The sequence below is a fragment of the Oncorhynchus nerka genome, linkage group LG28 (genome assembly GCF_034236695.1).
Source record: "Oncorhynchus nerka isolate Pitt River linkage group LG28, Oner_Uvic_2.0, whole genome shotgun sequence".
NCBI lineage: Eukaryota > Metazoa > Chordata > Actinopteri > Salmoniformes > Salmonidae > Oncorhynchus > Oncorhynchus nerka.
This window is the reverse complement of record NC_088423.1, coordinates 67,930,451-67,950,526: the sequence shown is the minus strand read 5'-3', so window position 1 is coordinate 67,950,526 and position 20,076 is coordinate 67,930,451. Positions and strand designations below refer to the sequence as shown.

General features: G+C 44.4%; 1 protein-coding gene across 14 annotated transcripts in view; it reads right to left on the bottom strand.

Annotated features, from left to right (window-relative positions):
* The window catches only part of LOC115113578 (tight junction protein ZO-1-like), a 179,298-nt gene that overhangs the window by 46,842 nt on the left and 112,380 nt on the right, over positions 1-20,076 (bottom strand). For 9 of the 14 annotated variants that reach the window (XM_065013035.1, XM_065013036.1, XM_065013032.1 and 6 more), the window contains 7 exons: positions 7,506-7,562; positions 4,497-4,621; positions 4,215-4,317; positions 3,694-4,027; positions 3,469-3,575; positions 2,393-2,561; positions 2,018-2,159 (listed from right to left, as the gene is read on the bottom strand). In XM_065013035.1, the coding sequence (XP_064869107.1) occupies positions 2,018-2,159; positions 2,393-2,561; positions 3,469-3,575; positions 3,694-4,027; positions 4,215-4,317; positions 4,497-4,621; positions 7,506-7,562 (1,037 nt within the window). The remainder of the gene's footprint in view (positions 1-2,017; positions 2,160-2,392; positions 2,562-3,468; positions 3,576-3,693; positions 4,028-4,214; positions 4,318-4,496; positions 4,622-7,505; positions 7,563-20,076) is intronic. The other 5 variants (XM_065013034.1, XM_065013038.1, XM_065013045.1 and 2 more) reach the window with 1 other exon arrangement.

Genomic DNA, 20,076 nt, shown 5'->3' with positions numbered 1-20,076 from the left:
CATATATTATGCTACTCATTGTGTATGTACAAGAAGACAAGTAACACCAATTCAAAATCCCCAAACCTAAAGGCTAACTCTGGAAAGAAAACACGACAGAAAGAGCGATGTAGATCAGTAGTACTAAACTAAGTACTAGCCTAAACTCTAGGATGGTCTCAACAACTACTGGCAGGGTGTTTTTGTGACATTGTGACACTTACAGTGGGAGTATTCTGTGTAAGAATGTCCCTGCGTTCCTGCATTGAGACAAGAATTGTTATTCCACAGTATTGTTGACAGTTATATTGGGGCTGATTTACGGTAGTTGGTTACTGGAGTGGCTTGGTGACAAACAGGCAGCTGTAAATCACTAACAATTGGTCCCTCCAGATATCTAGCATCTATCTAGCCAGGCCTTCATTCATCCCAGCCTCTGATGACGAATTGACTTTAATGCCATTACACAATGTTCTCCACTGCCTCAAGTGGGTACTAAGTTTTCCATGGAGTTGTTGATTTGCCATTCATCTGATTCCATATGGGTTGACAGGGCTTGGGGTTTAGACCCAGAGCATTGAGGAGAGACCAGTACCGCTACGAAGTACCAACCAACCGGCGGTCCGTTTTCCCATTTCAGATCAATGCTACAGCTGCTTATTTGCATTAATGCCATCATATCAGGATGTCTACAAAACACTACAGCAGCACTGAGGAGGGAGCTAACGACAGGTACAAACACAGAGTGCTCAGCAACTGCAGGGGGCTACGGGATGCTAAATCTATGTCAAATCTCTGTCAAATAAATAGGACTGTTCACTGTGATTCAAAAAGGACAGAACCAATACTGGCAGAATCTGAAATGAGTAGTGCCTTTTCAGGTATCTGACCCTCCATATGTGTGCTCTGCAGCAGAAATAGCCAAACCAGGAAAGGGAATAGAGGACATGGTAGAGTTTGGAAGCAGAACACTTGACTTGAGTTGTGTAGTGTTTCGTTTTGAATCCAGGGCTTTCTCTCTACAGACCCTCTCCTCCAGGGCTCAGAGCCTTTCCGCTCGACACACGAGCTCCATCTGGGCAATCCATCCTCATCCTGGTTAATTGCTGTGATACGGCAGGCAGGCCGTGTGATCAGAAACCAGCAGCAGCCTTTCCTTCCACAGCTCTATCCCTCCCTCCAGCCCCTCTGGCGTCAACACACTACATACAGTCAGCCCGGCTAACATCGCCAAGCCTCCTGTCCAATCTGAGAGGAACTGTCAAGCCGCGCTCAGTCAAGGCAACTCATCTACTGGTCTACTTCTCTGTCTAGCGACTATCTACTTAGTCAGCTACGCAGGCAGCTATGCAGGCAAGCCAGTCGCCACTACTTAATGTCTGTCAAAGCCGGTTACTGCATCTCTTCACTGCTTTCCATGCAAACTTACTTTAGCCTCCAACTGAGGAGATCGAAAGAGAAAATTGTGCAACAGAGGAAAGAAACAAGACATTCAAATGACTGGGAAAATGGGAGAAATGAGGCACATGTTAATATTTAGACAGTTTATCAAATATATAGTTATCATTGTACTGACTGAGGCTCTGGTCCATTCCAGGCTGGTGGTTTCCTTTAGGTTGTGATGAGTTATTATGGACACTGTATATAGGGAGACTATATGGTGAGCTATAGGGAGGGGAACAGGGGACGGGACATCGATGTGGAAAAGCATCAATATACTCTCCTCTGCCTCTCTGTGACCTCTGACCCCTACAGCAGGTCATTATGGCACTGCTGGGCTCATAGAGCCACATATTTTTGTTCTATTCATACTGTGTCTTCATTATCAACTGATTTATACACAGCCCCTAGAAGTGCTGGTGATTAACACTAACTAACCACTTATGGGCTTTAACATGATGCACGATGAGGCTTGAGTTGCAGCGCTGTGGGTGTCTGTGTGATGTGTATGACAGCTGTCCCATGACGATTGTGTAATGTGTGTGTGTGTGTGTGTGTGTGTGTGTGTGTGTGTGTGTAGCGTGTGTGTTTTCTTTACCTGCCATTGCTGATCTGCCGTGGTGAGTGTCGGGAGGGGTCCGAGGGCTCAGACCGGGTAGGGGAGCGGGATCGACTGCCCCGTGCTCGATCATGGGATCGAGAGGAATGATCTGAGGTCAGTGAATGAATTTCTGAAATGTCTGTTAGAGCAAAGTGGTATTTAATATGGCGATTGAATCATTGAAAAAGAAATCAGTAGAAAAAGGATGAAGTAGTAAGTTTTCCTTTTCAGATACCTCTGGGAAATGGCACCCTCATAAAATCATGCCATATTGTGAGCTAAACAAAACGGTGTTAATCAATATGAGGTCGTTAAAACACGAGATTGATTGAGGTTACCGTCCTGTAGAGAACGCACAGAGCTCCATCTCACCGTCTCGGTCGGAGTTGTTGCCGGAGGGAATGCTGTCGTCCATATCGGGGATGTTGAGCAACGTGGCTCTGTCGTCTCTCTGCACCACCATCTTTAACTTGCCCTTTGACCTCTCGATCAGCTTCTTAGCATCTACTAATGACAGGTTTTCGGTCACGGTGCCGTTAATCTGGGAGGGAAAAAAAGAGAGTTTTTTAAAACTATTTTTAAGCTGTTTAAGGAAGGATTCATTCTCATCATTGTACAGTTTAACTTTGGACTCGTGTAACAGCACACATACGCCAAAGCCATACCTGTCCATGGAGTAAAAGATATATAATGACGTTTAAAAATGTATGCTATGCTTTAGCAAATGTTTCACATGCACAGTGCTTTACGTATGGTCACTTGCTGTGAGAGATTGAACATACCATCATACAATATTGCATAAAAATGAAATCACCACTCCTTGTTTAAATGTTTATACGGGAAGGCTAAAGTCCCACAACCACACGTTATCCCTCTTTCCTGTACACGCTTTCATAGTTACTACACTTGTAAAGACTTGAGATCTATACATGGACCTTTTTTTTTTAACATAGGACAGTCAGAATCCAGGGTCTACATTCTTGTGATGAGGTAGATCTTTCCCATCAGCGACCGACTAGTCAGGAACCAAAGAGAGTGATGGAATGCATGGAATGCTTGGGTACTGAGAAGCACACTAATGAACTTTGAACTCACATTACAGGCATCTCTCTCAGAGGGGACATATAAAACAGAGGCTAGAATGACTAGATGTCACAGTGAAACGGTGTGTTGTGTTGAGTTCTAAGTTCGTGTGAAGGGGTGACATTGTATACCCCCCCCTCTCTAACTCTTTGTGAGGCCCTGGCAACCTTCCAATATTTACACTAGCTTATTAGTGAATGCAGGCCCAAAATATTGCCTCATGGGAAGTGGTATGCTTAGTATATTTCTGCTCTGCATCTCAGTTCCCGTTTCTTTGAGTGCCCGTCCCAGGATTTGAACCGGTGGCATTCCCACTCCAGGTCATTGTGCATAACGACCAGCCCCATCATGTCTCTGGTTCTCACCTTCAGCACCACGTCTCCCTCCTGGATGTTTCCGTCCCGTGCTGCCAGGCTCTCTGGGGAGATGTCCTTCACAAAGATGTGGCTGGCCAAACGCAGACCATACTCTACTTTGAACAACAAAAACAAAACAATATTAGCAGAGCCCTGTGCAATACCACACCTTAAACTGTAGGGTCAAACTGACAACGCAAAAGAAAGACCTAAGCTGGACATTGCGGCGCCCACCTTCATTCTTGCGGGACTTGACAAGGGTGACTTTGGCGGGGCGGGACGGTGTAGAGGAGCCTTGGGATCGGCCAGAGTGGGGTGAGATGCTCCTCTCTCGCGAGGCACTGTGTTCCCGCCGGCTGCTGTTGCTGCGTTCACGCTCATGGTCATTTGTCCGCCTGCTGGCCGTGCCGCCGCTCGCCGCGCCATAGGCGCTGGTGGGCCCGCCGCGGCCGCTGTGCTGCTCGTAACCATCGTCTTCATCAGTGTCCTCTTCCTCGTGCTCGGACATAGTCTCCCTGTCCCCCGGGCGAGACACCGGGATCTGAACCTTTCGTTTTCTTCGGATCGTCTGTGGGGGAAAGAAAGGGACATAATGTCATTCTCGACCACCTCAAATGACCTCTTATCAACTCAATGAAGTGAGAAACGTGTCTAAATCCCTGGGGTGACATTCATAGTACATTCATGTATTTGCCGAGGGCCATAACGTTAAGGTTAGCCTGTTGTTCATTCCTCTGAGGAATACAACAACTCACTATTTTTGCGTTCTTTCCACTCTTCCGAAGCTGCTGCACTGCGTACGCATGCTCTACGTTGTCCATGGACACCGCGTTGACCATTACCACACGGTCATTTTCCCTGGAAGGAGAAGGGAAACAAGGAGGCTCAATCCCGGTCAGGATCTACATTGACCACTCCCAAATCAGGACCATAGCGGTAACATATAGGGCTGGTTACCCAGACACAGATTAAGGCTCGTGCTGAACTAAAAATCATGCTCACAGAAAATCTCCATCAAAAGTGTTTTCTGCACTTACGATAAGAGTCCTTCTGCTGGGCCTCCCTTCAGGACGTCGGAGATGACAATGGAAGTCTCACCACTCTGGAAGTGAGGGTTGTCCCGGCCCCCTGAGATGGCTATGCCAAACCCAAACCCTGGGGCCTGCACACATCACACACAACAGAAGTTGGAGAGGACATGAGGTCTCGGACAATAGTGTATGTTTTCTTCATTTCCTCCATCTGTAAGTTTTTTGCCTGAATGCAATTGATGGACATAATACTGTACACAGTAGACTACATAGCCCATACTTCCTCAGTCCAGTTAGCGTAGCAGATCCGATACATAGGAAAACACCCACAGCTACTCTAAACTCTAGTCATTCTATTTAAGTCAAAAGGAAGCTATCATAAACCATCCCTTCATATGGCCTAGCTATAGCAAAAATGATTAGTGTGTGTTATGACCATGGTTGGACACCACAGAGAGACAGAGACAGAGAGACAGAGAGAGAGAGAGAGAGAGAGAGAGAGAGAGAGAGAGAGAGACACACAGACAGAGAGAGAGAGAGGGAGACGTGTCTGGCAGTGATCTGATCTGCTCTCAGGTCTCTCTCCTCTCTAGTCAGTCTGTCACCTCTGACTGGAGCCTCCATTATCTTTTTTTCCTCCATTATCACAGCCAGCCTGACTCTGTCCTGACTCCTGATCTCTTGACAGATGGCCAGGCCAGGACGCCACTCAGGACTGGAGACTGAGAGGAGAGACACTTATAATAACCCTGATGGTGATCCGCTCACTGGCAAAACCACACATTGACTGCATGCCTCTAGCCTGGTCCCAGATCTGTTAGTGTCGTGGAGCCAACTCCTATGGTCGTTATGTTATTAAACATTGCACCCCTCCAGACAGCCAATGAGATAATCCATGTCAACACATCACCTGTTTCACTAGTCTAGTCCTGAGAGTGTATGTCATTGAAAAGTGTAAACACAAAAAAACTTAATAGCATGCTTACCACAGTGCAATCATGGAGTAAACTAATTTAAGTGGTAGGCCTATACCAGTGTAAGTGGGATAATAATATGGTTTTGGAAAGGGAGCGGGTGGTGCCAGAGTTATGCCTTCACCACTGTCGTGAATCTACTCCTGTTGCAGTAGTTTTGCTTTCCAATGGTCTAGTGTAGGGGTTTCTTAAACTATTTCAACCTGGGACCAAATTAGAAATTCTCTGTTTCCTGGGACCAAAGTTCCTGAAAACATGCTCCCAAGGGGGGCCTAAGCGAGATTTGGTTCAGGGGGCCCACCTCAAGTTTCACGCAATTCTACACATTTGCCATGGGGCGTAGAGAAAACGTGTCTGTTTTGAAGCAAGTTTTATGCAATTGTACACATTTTGCCATGACTTATGCCATGTTGATAGGCTATCTGAGTGGGAGTGACTAACAAAATCAATGTTTCAAATATGCCCGTAACCGGCAGCATGCCCACCCGTTCCCTGTCCTGTCTCTTAAACAATGAGAATACAGGGTTCTTACACCCTTACCCCTAGTGCATTTGACCAATGAAAACAAGGCATTTCACACACCAATTAATTAACAATCTAAACGTTGTTCAGATCATAAACATACTTGAATATATCCCAGCACATATCTCAATGAATGTGCTAAGCCATGCTTAATGAATAACTAGACTTTGGGGATATGAACATTTATGTCCCTCTGGAGAAAAGCTATTAGAGCACTACCCGTACCATTCATTAACTATGCGCTCCAACGCACCCCATCTGTCAGTCAATTCTCTGAACAGGAAGTGAACAGAACCCTCTCCAATAAACAAGGAAATGCAAGGTAATCAATCATACACATTCCTGATGATCTACCTTTACGTTTTAATTAGTAAACGATATCACATTGTACTTTCGATCACTTAATGTACGACCAGAAACAGCCTATATTAAATCGGGAGACGCACAACAAGAGTTTGCCGCCGAACCAACCGTTGCTCCTAAATCAAACTCTTAAAACACAGTTTCTCACCTTTTACAGGTGACCAGCAACAATCAAGAGGACTTTTCTAACCCATATAATTATCCATAAGTAAATGTGCTTCTCATCAACTGTAAATCATCGTCAGTGTCTGGTTATTTATAATCTCTTTCAATCAAGTGATGGAGGACATGGGACGATCATCACTGTGAATGACATGTCAAGAGAAACACTGCTGATGCACAACCACATGTAGAAATTGCACCTTGTGTATTTTACTATTCTAACTCTCATCAGGAAGTTGAGACCCCGACAAAAAAAATAATTGGCAACATTGTACACTGGTCAGCGAATTAATTCTAATCAAAAAAGTTGTAAATCCATGGATTTAAAAAATAAAATAAAAAGTTTTAAAAGCTGATATTTATATAGGGTACTAATGGTGATGGACAGAAAAATAAATTGCTACAGTTAGATATCAGGATATTATTTTTGACGATATATCGTATCTTTTTTTGACAATATCGTAATACTGTTTTATTTAGTTTAGTTACTTTTGCACACTTATTTCCATGACTACATTTATCATGGCTCTCTCTCATCCCTCTGCAGCAGACACATGGTGAACAATATGTTTGGACCATGGAATCATAATAAAATCACAGTATTGAATCGCAATACATATCGTATCGGTCCCAAAGTATCACGATAATATCGTATCGTGAGGTCACTGGCAACTCCCAGCCTTAGGCACTCACAGACTAGTTCATGTGTAGTCCACACAACATACAGTATTCCCTGTGATCCTGGAGAGCCATGGGGCTGGCTTGCCTACAGGAAGAGAAGAGAAACACACAGGAAGAGGACGCTACATAGCCCTCTTCCTCACCACAGCTTCCTGACATCTGTATGCTGGGCCCATTGTGTGTTTCATCACTTCCTGATCCTGCAGCTGGCCTTCCCGGCACTGAGAGAGAGGGATGATGATGTAGGGATGGAGAGGGCTACATAGGAATGGGGAGGAGAAGGAGAGAGTAACGGAGAGAGGTAAACACTTACCCTGTGAAGGGTCACTGTGTGCTGTTCCCATATTACAGTTTCCTCCATCGCTGAGCTCTAAGACAGGGAGAGAGAGAGAGAGAGAGGTGTCACTAACATCATTAGGGTAATGAGGGTAAGCAGTTAACACTGTGATAATCACCATTCCAAAACAGGGTAAAAGTCCACAGGAGGTAATATATTTAGTGCCAGTGTAAAAAACAATACTCCAAAAAGTATGGATTTTCTTCTAAAGGCTGACAGAGATTGAACTTGTGGTAGACCTCGGAGTGTCTCTGGGTGGCTGGATACTCAGGCACGGTTTTAAAAGCTTATCATGTGCTCTCTCCGTTTGCAGAGCACTTTTGATGGTCTGGGTTTCATGCTGAGAGAAGAGGGGGCGGAGGCTGCCTGGAGGGCAATGCTCTTTACCAGGTACCCAGCGGACAGAGAGAGAGAGAGAGAGACTTGAGGACTATTATACCCCAAACACTGAACCACAGACCACTGGGACGTCACCACTGCAGTGTCTCACACACACACACACACACACACCAGCAGCTTCGCCTACCGTTGTATCCCACATGTCGTGTTACTGGATCACTGGGGGTGAGAGACTGACAGTGTTTGCTTGCACCTTTGTGAGTACCAATGTGAAGTGTAATCTGCAAACATTATAGACGCGTGTTGCACAGAGCAGACAGCCCACACAGATTCAATCTGGTTTACAGTGCAAGTGAACATTTGTTTGCTATAAAAAGATGGACCATCTTCAGTTTGTTTTGAGGTTCATTCTAGGTGAGCAAGGTCTACCTGGACCTCAGTGCTGCCTGCCAGTGTGGATTAAACTAAACAGTAACAGTACAAAAGGAAACACCAGCGACCAGACAGACAGTGGTGGTGAATTCATCACACAAACAGGCAGCTCCCTCCCTCTCTGGGTCTAACACTGTCCTCTGTCCTGTCCTCCCCACAGTACTGCTCCACCCGTGACTGCGCTTTGGCCTGCAGCTGTAAATCACAGCTCTGCACCCACAAATCCACTTTTACAAGTCTGACTGATGCACAACAAGCCCTTCTGGTATCCAGGCATTTAGCTGTAATGATACAGCTGCTCTAATGCAGAGGAGCAACGCTGGAGAAGAAAAAGAAAAGCAAGCAAACACCTAACAACATTATGACCAACCTCCTCTTCATCCGCATCATCACAGTAATCATCATCAGGGCTATTACAGTCTCCTCTAGACAGTTCATGTTTTGTCTGGCTAATGCTGAGTGGACCTGGTGAAGACAGCACAAATATATATCCCAGCTACTTGGTGCCAGATCCAGAAATGGAGATGCTGGTTTGGGATAGCTGAGAAGCAGGGTGGAGACAGCCATGGAGTTCACAATAAGTGACACAGCATAGCCTTGTGTCACACTAATATGTCTGGAATGGCCAGACTGGGAATAATTTACTAATATTATATGACTAAGAAGTTACAGGACCAGAAACATTTTACATTTTTGCTCAGAATTCCTGTTTGACTCAGTTTGAGTTTTTTCAGGGTGTGGATAGGAGGAGGGCTAGTGTTGTCAGGGTGTGGGTAGGAGGAGGGCTAGTGTTGTCAGGGTGTGGGTAGGAGGAGGGCTAGTGTTGTCAGGGTGTGGGTAGGAGGAGGGCTAGTGTTGTCAGGGTGTGGATAGGAGGAGGGCTAGTGTTGTCAGGGTGTGGGTAGGAGGAGGGCTAGTGTTGTCAGGCTGTGGGTAGGAGGAGGGCTAGTGTTGTCAGGGTGTGGGTAGGAGGAGGGTTAGTGTTGTCAGGGTGTGGGTAGGAGGAGGGTTAGTGTTGTCAGGGTGTGGGTAGGAGGAGGGCTAGTGTTGTCAGGGTGTGGGTTGGAGGAGGGCTAGTGTTGTCAGGGTGTGGGTAGGATGAGGGCTAGTGTTGTCAGGCTGTGGGTTGGAGGAGGGCTAGTGTTGTCAGGGTGTGGGTAGGAGGAGGGCTAGTGTTGTCAGGGTGTGGATAGGAGGAGCGCTAGTGTTGTCAGGGTGTGGGTAGGAGGGCTAGTGTTGTCAAGGTGTTGGTAGGAGGAGGGCTAGTGTTGTCAAGGTGTTGGTAGGAGGAGGGCTAGTGTTGTCAAGGTGTGGGTAGGAGGAGGGCTAGTGTTGTTAAGGTGTGGGTAGGAGGAGGACTAGTGTTATCAGGGTGTGGGTAGGAGGAGGGCTAGTGTTGTCAAGGTGTGGGTAGGAGGAGGGCTAGTGTTATCAGGGTGTGGGTAGGAGGAGGGCTAGTGTTGTCAGGCTGTGGGTAGGAGGAGGGCTAGTGTTGTCAGGGTGTGGGTAGGAGGAGGGTTAGTGTTGTCAGGGTGTGGGTAGGAGGAGGGCTAGTGTTGTCAGGGTGTGGGTAGGAGGAGGGCTAGTGTTGTCAGGGTGTGGGTTGGAGGAGGGCTAGTGTTGTCAGGGTGTGGGTAGGATGAGGGCTAGTGTTGTCAGGCTGTGGGTTGGAGGAGGGCTAGTGTTGTCAGGGTGTGGGTAGGAGGAGGGCTAGTGTTGTCAGGGTGTGGATAGGAGGAGCGCTAGTGTTGTCAGGGTGTGGGTTGGAGGAGGGCTAGTGTTGTCAGGGTGTGGGTAGGATGAGGGCTAGTGTTGTCAGGCTGTGGGTTGGAGGAGGGCTAGTGTTGTCAGGGTGTGGGTAGGATGAGGGCTAGTGTTGTCAGGCTGTGGGTTGGAGGAGGGCTAGTGTTGTCAGGGTGTGGGTAGGAGGAGGGCTAGTGTTGTCAGGGTGTGGGTAGGAGGGCTAGTGTTGTCAAGGTGTTGGTAGGAGGAGGGCTAGTGTTGTCAAGGTGTTGGTAGGAGGAGGGCTAGTGTTGTCAAGGTGTGGGTAGGAGGAGGGCTAGTGTTGTCAAGGTGTGGGTAGGAGGAGGGCTAGTGTTGTCAAGGTGTGGGTAGGAGGAGGGCTAGTGTTGTCAAGGTGTGGGTAGGAGGAGGGCTAGTGTTGTCACGGTGTGGGTATGTACAGTACGGTAGTTTAGTCAGGGTGTGGGTATGTACAGTACGGTAGTTTAGTCAGGGTGTGGGTATGTACAGTATGGTAGTTTAGTCAGGGTGTGGGTATATACAGTATGGTAGTTTAGTCAGGGTGTGGGTATGTACAGTACGGTAGTTTAGTCAGGGTGTGGGTATGTACAGTATGGTAGTTTAGTCAGGGTGTGGGTATGTAGTTGTTCTCTTAAACTCCCATTTCCCTGTAATGAACACAGTTAACCCCTTGACCCTGATTTTCATGGCATTTCAATGTGGATGTTATTAATGTCCATAATTGGCGCAGGCAGGGTTTGTGCTGCTCCTCCCTCCCACTGTCTGCCCCTGAGACTCCCACAGCCGGCCCGCCATTATGTGGGGGGGACCTGACCCATTTAGCCAAAGCCGCCCCCCCCCCCCCACCCCACATTCCTGTCAAGTGTTTGTAAGGCTGGAGATCATACATTTTGCCAACAGTACACTGCAAAGCAGACAGCGGGGCCCCAAGCCATGAGAGAAATGTCCATGATGTTTGTGGACCATGTGACAAGGGGGCCTCGTCTTAGGATGAACAGGACACTGAGTGGCGAAGCTATAAGGGGAGAGGAAGGGGGCAAGGCTGTAACTGACATACATACTCTGTATGGGGGGGGCAAGGCTATAACTGACATACATACTCTGTACGGGGGGGGCAAGGCTATAACTGACATACATACTCTGTATGGCCAGTAACTGGATACATTCAATTAAAACCGTGTACAGATGACATTTTAAAGAGATTTGTCTCTATCCCATACACGTGCAAACTACTTCCAGCAGAGTATCTATGTACAGCATTAACGATAAATACATGACCTCTCTCTCAATACGGGATCCTAAGACAATGAAGAAGGCCTATAATTCACTGCCTCTCCCTGCACTTACCCTAACCAACCCCCTCACACACACCCTTCCAGCCGTGGGGACAGATGTTAGAAGACAGTACAGACACACGCTGAAGAATCTCCAACGTCCATTGTTTTCCTCCCTCTTCCCCTCCTGTGGTTCTTCTGCTGTGGTGACTCAGAGAGTGGCCTTAGTAGTGGGACGTGTCTGACTGGGAAGGGCCTTACCGCATCGGTAGGGTGTGACTGGCAGTACCGGTCATGAGGGCGTAGGGCTTAACGGTTATCGGTAGGCCTCTGGGTCAGAGAAGGGTGGTTAGTGAGTCAGGAGGAGAGAGAGAGGAGCTCTTGATCACTGAGGACTGTTTACTCCAGTGCGGCTAAACTCTGCTCTCGTCTTCTCCTCTGATGGGATTATCTTTTTAATGATTCACCATAATCTGGAGCAGTGATTAAAACAGCTTGTTGTGAAGTGTCAGTGGAGTGCAGAACAGGGTCTGGTACAGAGAGGACACTGCAGAAATCAGGTCCTAATCTGATGACATTATGCATGGCTGTTACAGCCATAAAAAGACGTGCTACTGCTGCTGTGTTCTACTACTGGGAACAATCCTGAAGAGGCCATCTGCAGGGACACTATTTAAAAAGGCCAGTGAAACTTGTTGCTATGATACTACACATTGAATACAGAGAACAATACCACCGAACATTAGCATTCCTGTTGAAGATAAATGCAGATGGCCAAATCCCTGACCGGGACCTTTTCTGCCCTCCTAGACACCCATGAACAGTAGGAGAACACTGGGAGTGAATATTGTTTCAGCCAGGAAAGCACAGCCTTGCATTCCCCCATTTGACTCATGTAGCAAATGCTAACAATACTATCTGATGGAAACTGTTACAGGAATATTAAGCCTTGTAGCATAGGGCCAAAGCAAATGAATAGCTAAACAACGTCTGACGTTCCAGAACAAATATGACAGCAACAAATACCCCCAAAATGGTGATTATCTAATCCCAAAGTAGAGTTACATAAAACAATGAATGTCTTGATCTGGCGGGAGGGGATGTTTGGTATATTTACACCAGGATTCACATTTAGTCAGGCTTGAGCCGTGGCCAGAGAGGCCCTGTTGAGAAACAAAGGTTAGGCAGGTGTGGACAGCCCAGTGTACAGCCTGGGCCTTGATCTGTGGTTAAAGGGGCTCTTTGTGTTACCGAGCCCTCCCAGAGACAGCAGCCTCAGCTCCTCTCCGGCCTGCTTCAAAGACAATACACAACACAGCACAGTGCAGGCCATACTACTGACAGCCAGCCCAGAAGTAACCTGTGGCAGAGAGCTTTCAGTAGGGCGACTGGGGTTCGGTCATGCTCTGTGTTGTAGTGTTAAGGTATATAGCAAGTTCCCTCATCCTGATTCTCTGTCTAGCGATGGTGCTCTGATTAGCAATTGAGAGTCTTAGCTGTGGATGAGAAGGTTAGCTACCTAACTCATTAAAACTCCTTCAGGCCAGGATCCTTTTTTCAGAATTTCCGCCTGACTGATGTGCCCAAAGTAAACTGCCTGTTACTCAGGACCAGAAGCCAGGATATGCATATAATTGGTAGCATTGGATAGAAAACACTTTGAAGTTTGTAGAAAAGTTAAAATAATGTATGAGACTATAACACAATTGATATGGTAGACGAAAATCCAAAGAAAAACCAAACAGAATGCAGGTTGAAAAATGCTCCCTCCTCATTACTCCCCCATGCTGGATGGAAGACAAACTGCTATAAATAACTCCTGATATCCAGGATGATTACAGTTGTAGTTTTCACTCAGAGAATCTGTAATCATGCAGGATAATCAGTGGGACAAAGGCATGAGGAAGCTTGGGACAGGTCACCTCCATAGAAATAGAATTACAGAACACTGACTTGAACGGGGGATGCCCCTTTTTTCAGTCTCAGCTGTCTAACTACAGTATGAGAAACCAAAAGTGATGAGAACAGGTGATGAGGTTAGGTCAAGTGGTCAGGTATGTGTGATCTCATGAGCAAACAGGAAACACAGGCGGAGAGGGGGAAGTTTCTGTTCTGTGCGCTCCTTGATTACATGTCGCAATCTACTATCAGTCATCATCCCTTTAACGAATCAAAAAACATGGGAGTGTCACTGCCAAAATAGTGCCCTTGGACACACACACACACACACACACACACACACGCACTTCAAAAGTTTGGGGTCACTTAAATGTCCTCATTTTGAAAGAAAGGCAATTTTTTTGTCAATTAAAATAACATAAAATTGTTCAGAAATACAGTGTAGACATTGTTAATGTTGTAAATAACTATTGTAGCTGGAAACGGCAATTTTTTAATGGAATATCTACATAGGCGTACAGAAGCCCACTATCAGAAACCATCACTCCTGTGTTCCAATGGCACGTTGTGTTAGCTAATCCAAATTTATCATTTTAAAAGGCTAATTGATAATTAGAAAATCATTTTGCAATTATGTTAGCACAGCTGAAAACGGTTGTCCTGATTAAAGAAGCAATAAACCTGTCTTTCTTTAGACTAGTTGAGTATCTGGAGCATCAGCATTTGTGGGTTCGATTACAGGCTCAAAATGGCTAGAAACAAGGAACTTTCTTCTGAAACTCATCAGTCTATTCTTGTTCTGAGAAATGAAGGCTATTCCATGCAAGACATTGCCAAGAAACTGAAGATCTCGTATAACGCTGGGTACTTCTCCTTCACAGAACAGCGTAAAATGGCTTTAACCAGAATAGAAAGAGGAGTGGGTGGCCCCAGTGCACAACTGAGCAAGAGGACAAGTACATTAGTGTGTCTAATTTGAGAAACAGATGCCTCACAAGACCTCAACTGGCAGCTTTATTAAATAGTACCCCCCAAAAAAGTGTCTCAACGTCAACAGTGAAGAGGTGATTGCGGGATGCTGGCCTTCTAGGTAGAGTTGCAAAGAAGAAGCCATATCTCAGACTGGCCAATAAAAATAAAAGACTAAGATGGGCAAAAGAACACAAAGATTGGACAGAGGAACTCTGCCTCGAAGGCCAGCATCCCGGAGTCGTCTCTTCACTGTTGAAGTTGAGACTGGTGTTTTGCGGTTACTAACAGGTACAAAAGTATCTATATCCAGAGTAAAACAAGTCCTATATCGACATAACCTGAAAGGCCGCTCAGCAAGGAAGAAGCCACTGCTCCAAAACCGCCCCAAAAAAGCCAGACTACGGTTTGCAACTGCACATGGGGACAAAGATCGTACTTTTTGGAGAAATGTCCTCTGGTCTGATGAAACAAAAATGGAACTGTTTGGCCATGATGACCATTATGCTTGGAGGAAAAAAGGGGGAGACTTGCAAGCTGAAGAACACCATCCCAACCGTGAAGCACGGGGGTGGCAGCATCATGTTGTGGGGGTGCTTTGCTGCAGGAGGGTCTGGTGCACATCACAAAATAGATGGAATCATGTGGAAAGAAAATGATGTGGATATATTGAAGCAACATCTCAAGACATCAGTCAGGAAGCTAAAGCTTGGTCGCAAATGGGTCTTCCAAATGGACAATGACCCCAAACATACTTCCAAAGTTGTGGCAAAATGGCTTATTAAGGACAACAAAGTCAAAGTATTGGAGTGGCCATCACAAAGCCCTGACCTCAATCCAATAGAAAATGTGTGGGCAGAACTGAGAAAGCGTGTGTGAGCAAGGAGGACTACAAACCCGACTCGGTTACACCAGCTCTGTTCGGAGGAATGGGCCAAAATTCACCAAACTTATTGTGGGAAGCTTGTGGAAGGCTACCCAAAACGTTTGACCCAAGTTAAACAATTTAAAGGCAATGGTACCAAATACTAATTGAGTGTATGTAAACTTCTGACCCACTGGGAATGTGATGAAAGAAATAAAAGCTGAAATAAATCAAATCATTCTCTCTACTATTATTCTGACATTTCACATTCTTTAAAATAAAGTGGTGATCCTAACTGACCTAAGTCAGTGAATGCTTACTAGGATTAAATGTCAGGAATTGTGAAAAACTGAGTTTAAATGTACTTGGCTAAGGTGTATGTAAACTTCCGACTTCAACTGTATGTAGATATTCCATTTAAAAAATCGTCCGTTTCCAGCTACAATAGTAATTTACAACATTAATGTCTACACTGTTTTTCTGATAAATTTGATGTTATTTTAATGGACAAATTTTTTGTGCTTTTGTTTCAAAAACAAGGACATTTCCAAGTGACCCCAAACTTTTGAACAGTAATGTACATGCATAAATTATTTTACTGCTCTAGGGGTGTAATTATTGTTCAGATAACCTTATTACTATCATGTTTTGATTTACTTTTTATTTACATTTTTTCACTCTTTATGTGATGCACAATGCAGAGAACACCAGAAGAAGAATGATAATTTAATTACCATAGTGAATTATTATAATGTTTGTTTGTGTGTTAATTAATCCCATAAGGGATGGGTTGCCAATTGGCGATTTGACGCCAATATAACATTTCAAACATTCATTCATGCTTTGGTGTGTTTGGTCAGGTTTTTGGAGCACCTTTGTTATAGCTAGTAGTCTTCATACTCTCCTTCAGCTGTCCCCATAGGAGAACCCTTTGAAGAACGCTTTTCGTTTCCAGGTAGAACCCTTTTGGTTCCAAATAGAACCCTTTCAAAAAGGTTCTACCTGGAACCAAAAAGGGTTCTCCTGCGGGTACAGCTGGAGAAGAGTGTATAGTTCATATAGGGAGGATACATCTAAACACAAACATGATTGACTTTAATGTGAAGGTTGCTGTGAGGTAAGTTCCTTATGGAGTATTAGGTCAGTGTGTCTGTGTGGTCGTGATTGTATGGAACAGGAAGCTACCAAGAGCAAGATTAACCCACAGGAAATTGAGTTCCCTTCCTGTTTGCAATGAATAGTTTCAGCTTCGAGAGAAAACACCCTGGACGGAGAAAAGAGAGCTCCTTGGAAATGTACCTAATCATATGCAAAACATTTTAGACTTACAATGAACCAGGTAAAACAATACAGCCTAATCCACAGATTTCTCAAAAGATAAAGTATAGTGTTACACGAGGCAAAATGCTGTATAAACATCACATATGGTAAATATTCAAAGGCCATAAAGTCAGTGTAATCAAATACTTACACACAGAACATGGACATTTCGGAGAGTGGACCGGGTTTCTGGTTCTGATCAAAGAAACTAAGAGTTCCTGAGGATGTCTCGTCTGTCTGCCAGAGGAGGCCTATAGCTCCATGGGTGTCATCTTTACATGAAGACCAGACACACAACAACACAACGCTCCTGGAAAATAAAGCCAGTTCTAGAGTAAACATGGGCTTGGGACATGTGATTTGGATGTACACACATTAACACAGACAGAGACACAGCTGCAGACCCTAACTATTCCCTCTGCAGCAGAGGCCCTGCTCAGACCATGTGTGTGTGTGTGGTGTCTCACTCCTACCTCTGTCTAGGACTAGGATCTGTCCGATCCTTGACCAGCATCTGCACAGCATCACCATACAAGCCAGTAGTGGTGTTCTTCACCATAGGCCTACCACACAGAGTTCTAGCCAGCACCTGCCTTAACCGCTCATAGAGGCTGAAGGTACAATTAGACGATCAAGTCATAGCCTTATTTTAGGACATTAAATCAGCCGTACATATTATGCTGCCCAAATAAAGACCACAGCGTGTGTGTGTTTGGTTATGTATTCCTAAAACACCACAGCAGTAATGGATGGGTAGACTAACTATGAATAGAGGTCATTATGGGAAAAGACCGGGGAAACAAAACAAACTGGCATAACACATCAAGTCTGCCCAGCAACCAGGCTGTCAGACGTGACTGGTTGGCTCTCAAAAACAATACAATCATAATGGATGCAATCTAACCAGAACCCCAAAATAGAACATCAATGCAAATATTGTACTGGTAGGCTAATGCTTGATATTGAACACATAATTGTAGTGCATTGAAATGTAATTCTGCATTGCAATGGTTTCATATTCAATGATGCACAGCTCACTTTGTACTTCCCTGAAGGGAAATACCCTAGGTCACAATCAAAACACACACTGCACTAGTGCTCCAGATTTTCTGATTACCAAATTGAAATTGAAATGTGTAGGCCTAGTCTGCAACCTAAATCTGCTGTAGATCATCGGTACATTATTTCTACGATATATCATATACACAGTACCAGTCAAAAGTTTGGACAAACCTACTCATTCAAGGGTTTTTCTTTATCTTTACAATTTTCTACATTGTAGAATAATAGTGAAGACGTCAAAACTATAAAATAGCACATATGGAATCATGTAGTAACCAAAATATATTTTATATTTGAGATTCTTCAAATAGCAACCCTTTGCCTTGATGACAGCTTTGTACACTCTTGGCATTCTCTCAACCAGCTTCATGAGGTAGTCACCTGGAATGTATTTTAATTAACTTTTTATGGCTGCAGGGGCAGTGTTGAGGTAGCTTGGATGAAAAGGTGCCCATTGTAAACAGCCAGCTCCTCACTCTCAGTTGCTAATATATGCATATTATTATTAGTATTGGATAGAAAACACTCTGAAGTTTCTAAAACTGTTTGATTTATGTCTGTGAGTATAACAGAACTCATATCAGAAAATAAACTGAGAAATTCCACTTCCTGTTTTTTTTCTGGGGGTGTCAGATCTTCAACCAAGCTCTCATTGAAATTACAGCGAGATATGGATGAGTTTTCACTTCCTACGCCTTCCACTAGATGTCAACAGTCAATAGAACTTTGTCTGATGACTAATGTGAAGGGGGGTCGAATGACACAGGAAATTGTCACCACTGCCACGAGTTGACCATGCTTTCACCATGTGCGTTCACAGGGGAAGGACCTGCGTTCCACCGGCCATCTGAAGTCATTCTAATTCTCCGGTTGGAACGTTATTCAAGATATATGTAAACAACAACATTCTAAAGATTGATTCAGTACATCGTTTGACATGTTTCTACTGACTGTTACGGAACTTTTGGACATTTCGTCACGTTATAGTGGACGGGCTTTATGACTTTGGAATTGTTTACCAAACGCGCTAACCAAAGTAGCTAATTGGACATAAATAATGGACATTTTCGAACAAATCAAGCATTTATTGTGGACCTGGAATTCCTAGGGCTGCATTCTGATGAAGTTCATCAAAGGTAAGGAAACATTTATCATGTATTTTCTGGTTTCTGTTGACTCCAACATGGCGGCTAATTTGGCTTCTGTTCTGAGTGCCGTCTTAGATTATTGCATGTGTTGCTTTTTCCGTAAACGTTTTTTGAAATCTGACACAGAGGTTGCATTAAGGAGAGGTATATCTATAACTCCACGTGTATAACTTGTATTATCATCTAAATTTATGATGAGTATTTCTGTTGAAACGATGTGCAAAATCACTTGATGTTTTTGGAACTAGTGAATCTAAATAGCCAATGTAAACTCAGATTTTTTTATATAAACATGAACTTTATCAAACAAAACATGCATGTATTGTGTAACATGAAGTCCTATGAGTCTCATCTGATGAAGATAATTCAAGGTTAGTGATTAATTTTATCTTTATTTCTGGTTTTTGTGAATGCTATATTTCACTGGAAAATGGCTGTGCTTATTGTGGTTTGGTGGAGACCTAACATAATCGTTTGTAGTGCATTCGCTGAAAATCCTATTTGAACACGGACACTTTGGTGGGATTGACAACGAGAATAGCTTTAAAATGATATAAGACACACGACCATAACAAGTTAACAGGTGTGCATTGTTAAAAGTTCATTTGTGGAATTCCTTTCCTTCTTAATGCATTTGAGCCAATCAGTTGTGTTGTCACAAGGTAGGGGTGGTATACAGAAGATAGCCCTATTTGGTAAAATACAAAGTGCATATTATGGCAAGAACAGCTCAAAAAAGCAAAAATAAATGACAGTCCATCATTACTTTAAGACATGAAGGTCAGTCAATTCGGAAAATTTCAAGAACTTTAAGAAGTTTATTCAAGTGCAATCGGAAAATCCATCAAGAGCTATGATGAAACTGGCTCTCATGAGGACCCCCACAGGAAAGGAAGACCTAGAGTTACCTTTGCTGCAGAGGATTGGTTCATTAGAGTTACCAGCCTCAGAAATTGTAGACCAAATAAATGCTTCAGAGGTCAAGTAACAGACATCTCAACATCCACTGTTCATAGGAGACTACGTGAAATCAGGCCTTCATGGTCGAATTGCTGGAAAGAAACCACTACTAAAGGACACCGATAAGAAAAAGAGACTTGCTTGGGCCAAGAAACACGAGCAATGGACATTAGACCAGTGTAAATCTGTCCTTTGGTCTGATGAGTCAAAAGATGAGATTTTGTTTCCAACCGCCGAGTCTTTGTAAGACGCAGAGTAGGTGAACGAATGATCTCCGCATGTGTGGTTCCCACCGTGAAGCATGGAGGAGGTGGTGTGATGGTGCTTTGCTGGTGACACTGTCAGTGATTTATTTAGAATTCAAGGTACACTTAACCAGTATGGCTACCACAGCATTTTTTGCAACTTAGTGGGACTATCATTTGTTTTTCAACAGGACGACCCATCCCATCTAGTTTGAACGTTCTCATTTAGTGGGACTATCAGTAAAACAAAACAAGTTTTGCAATGGAAGA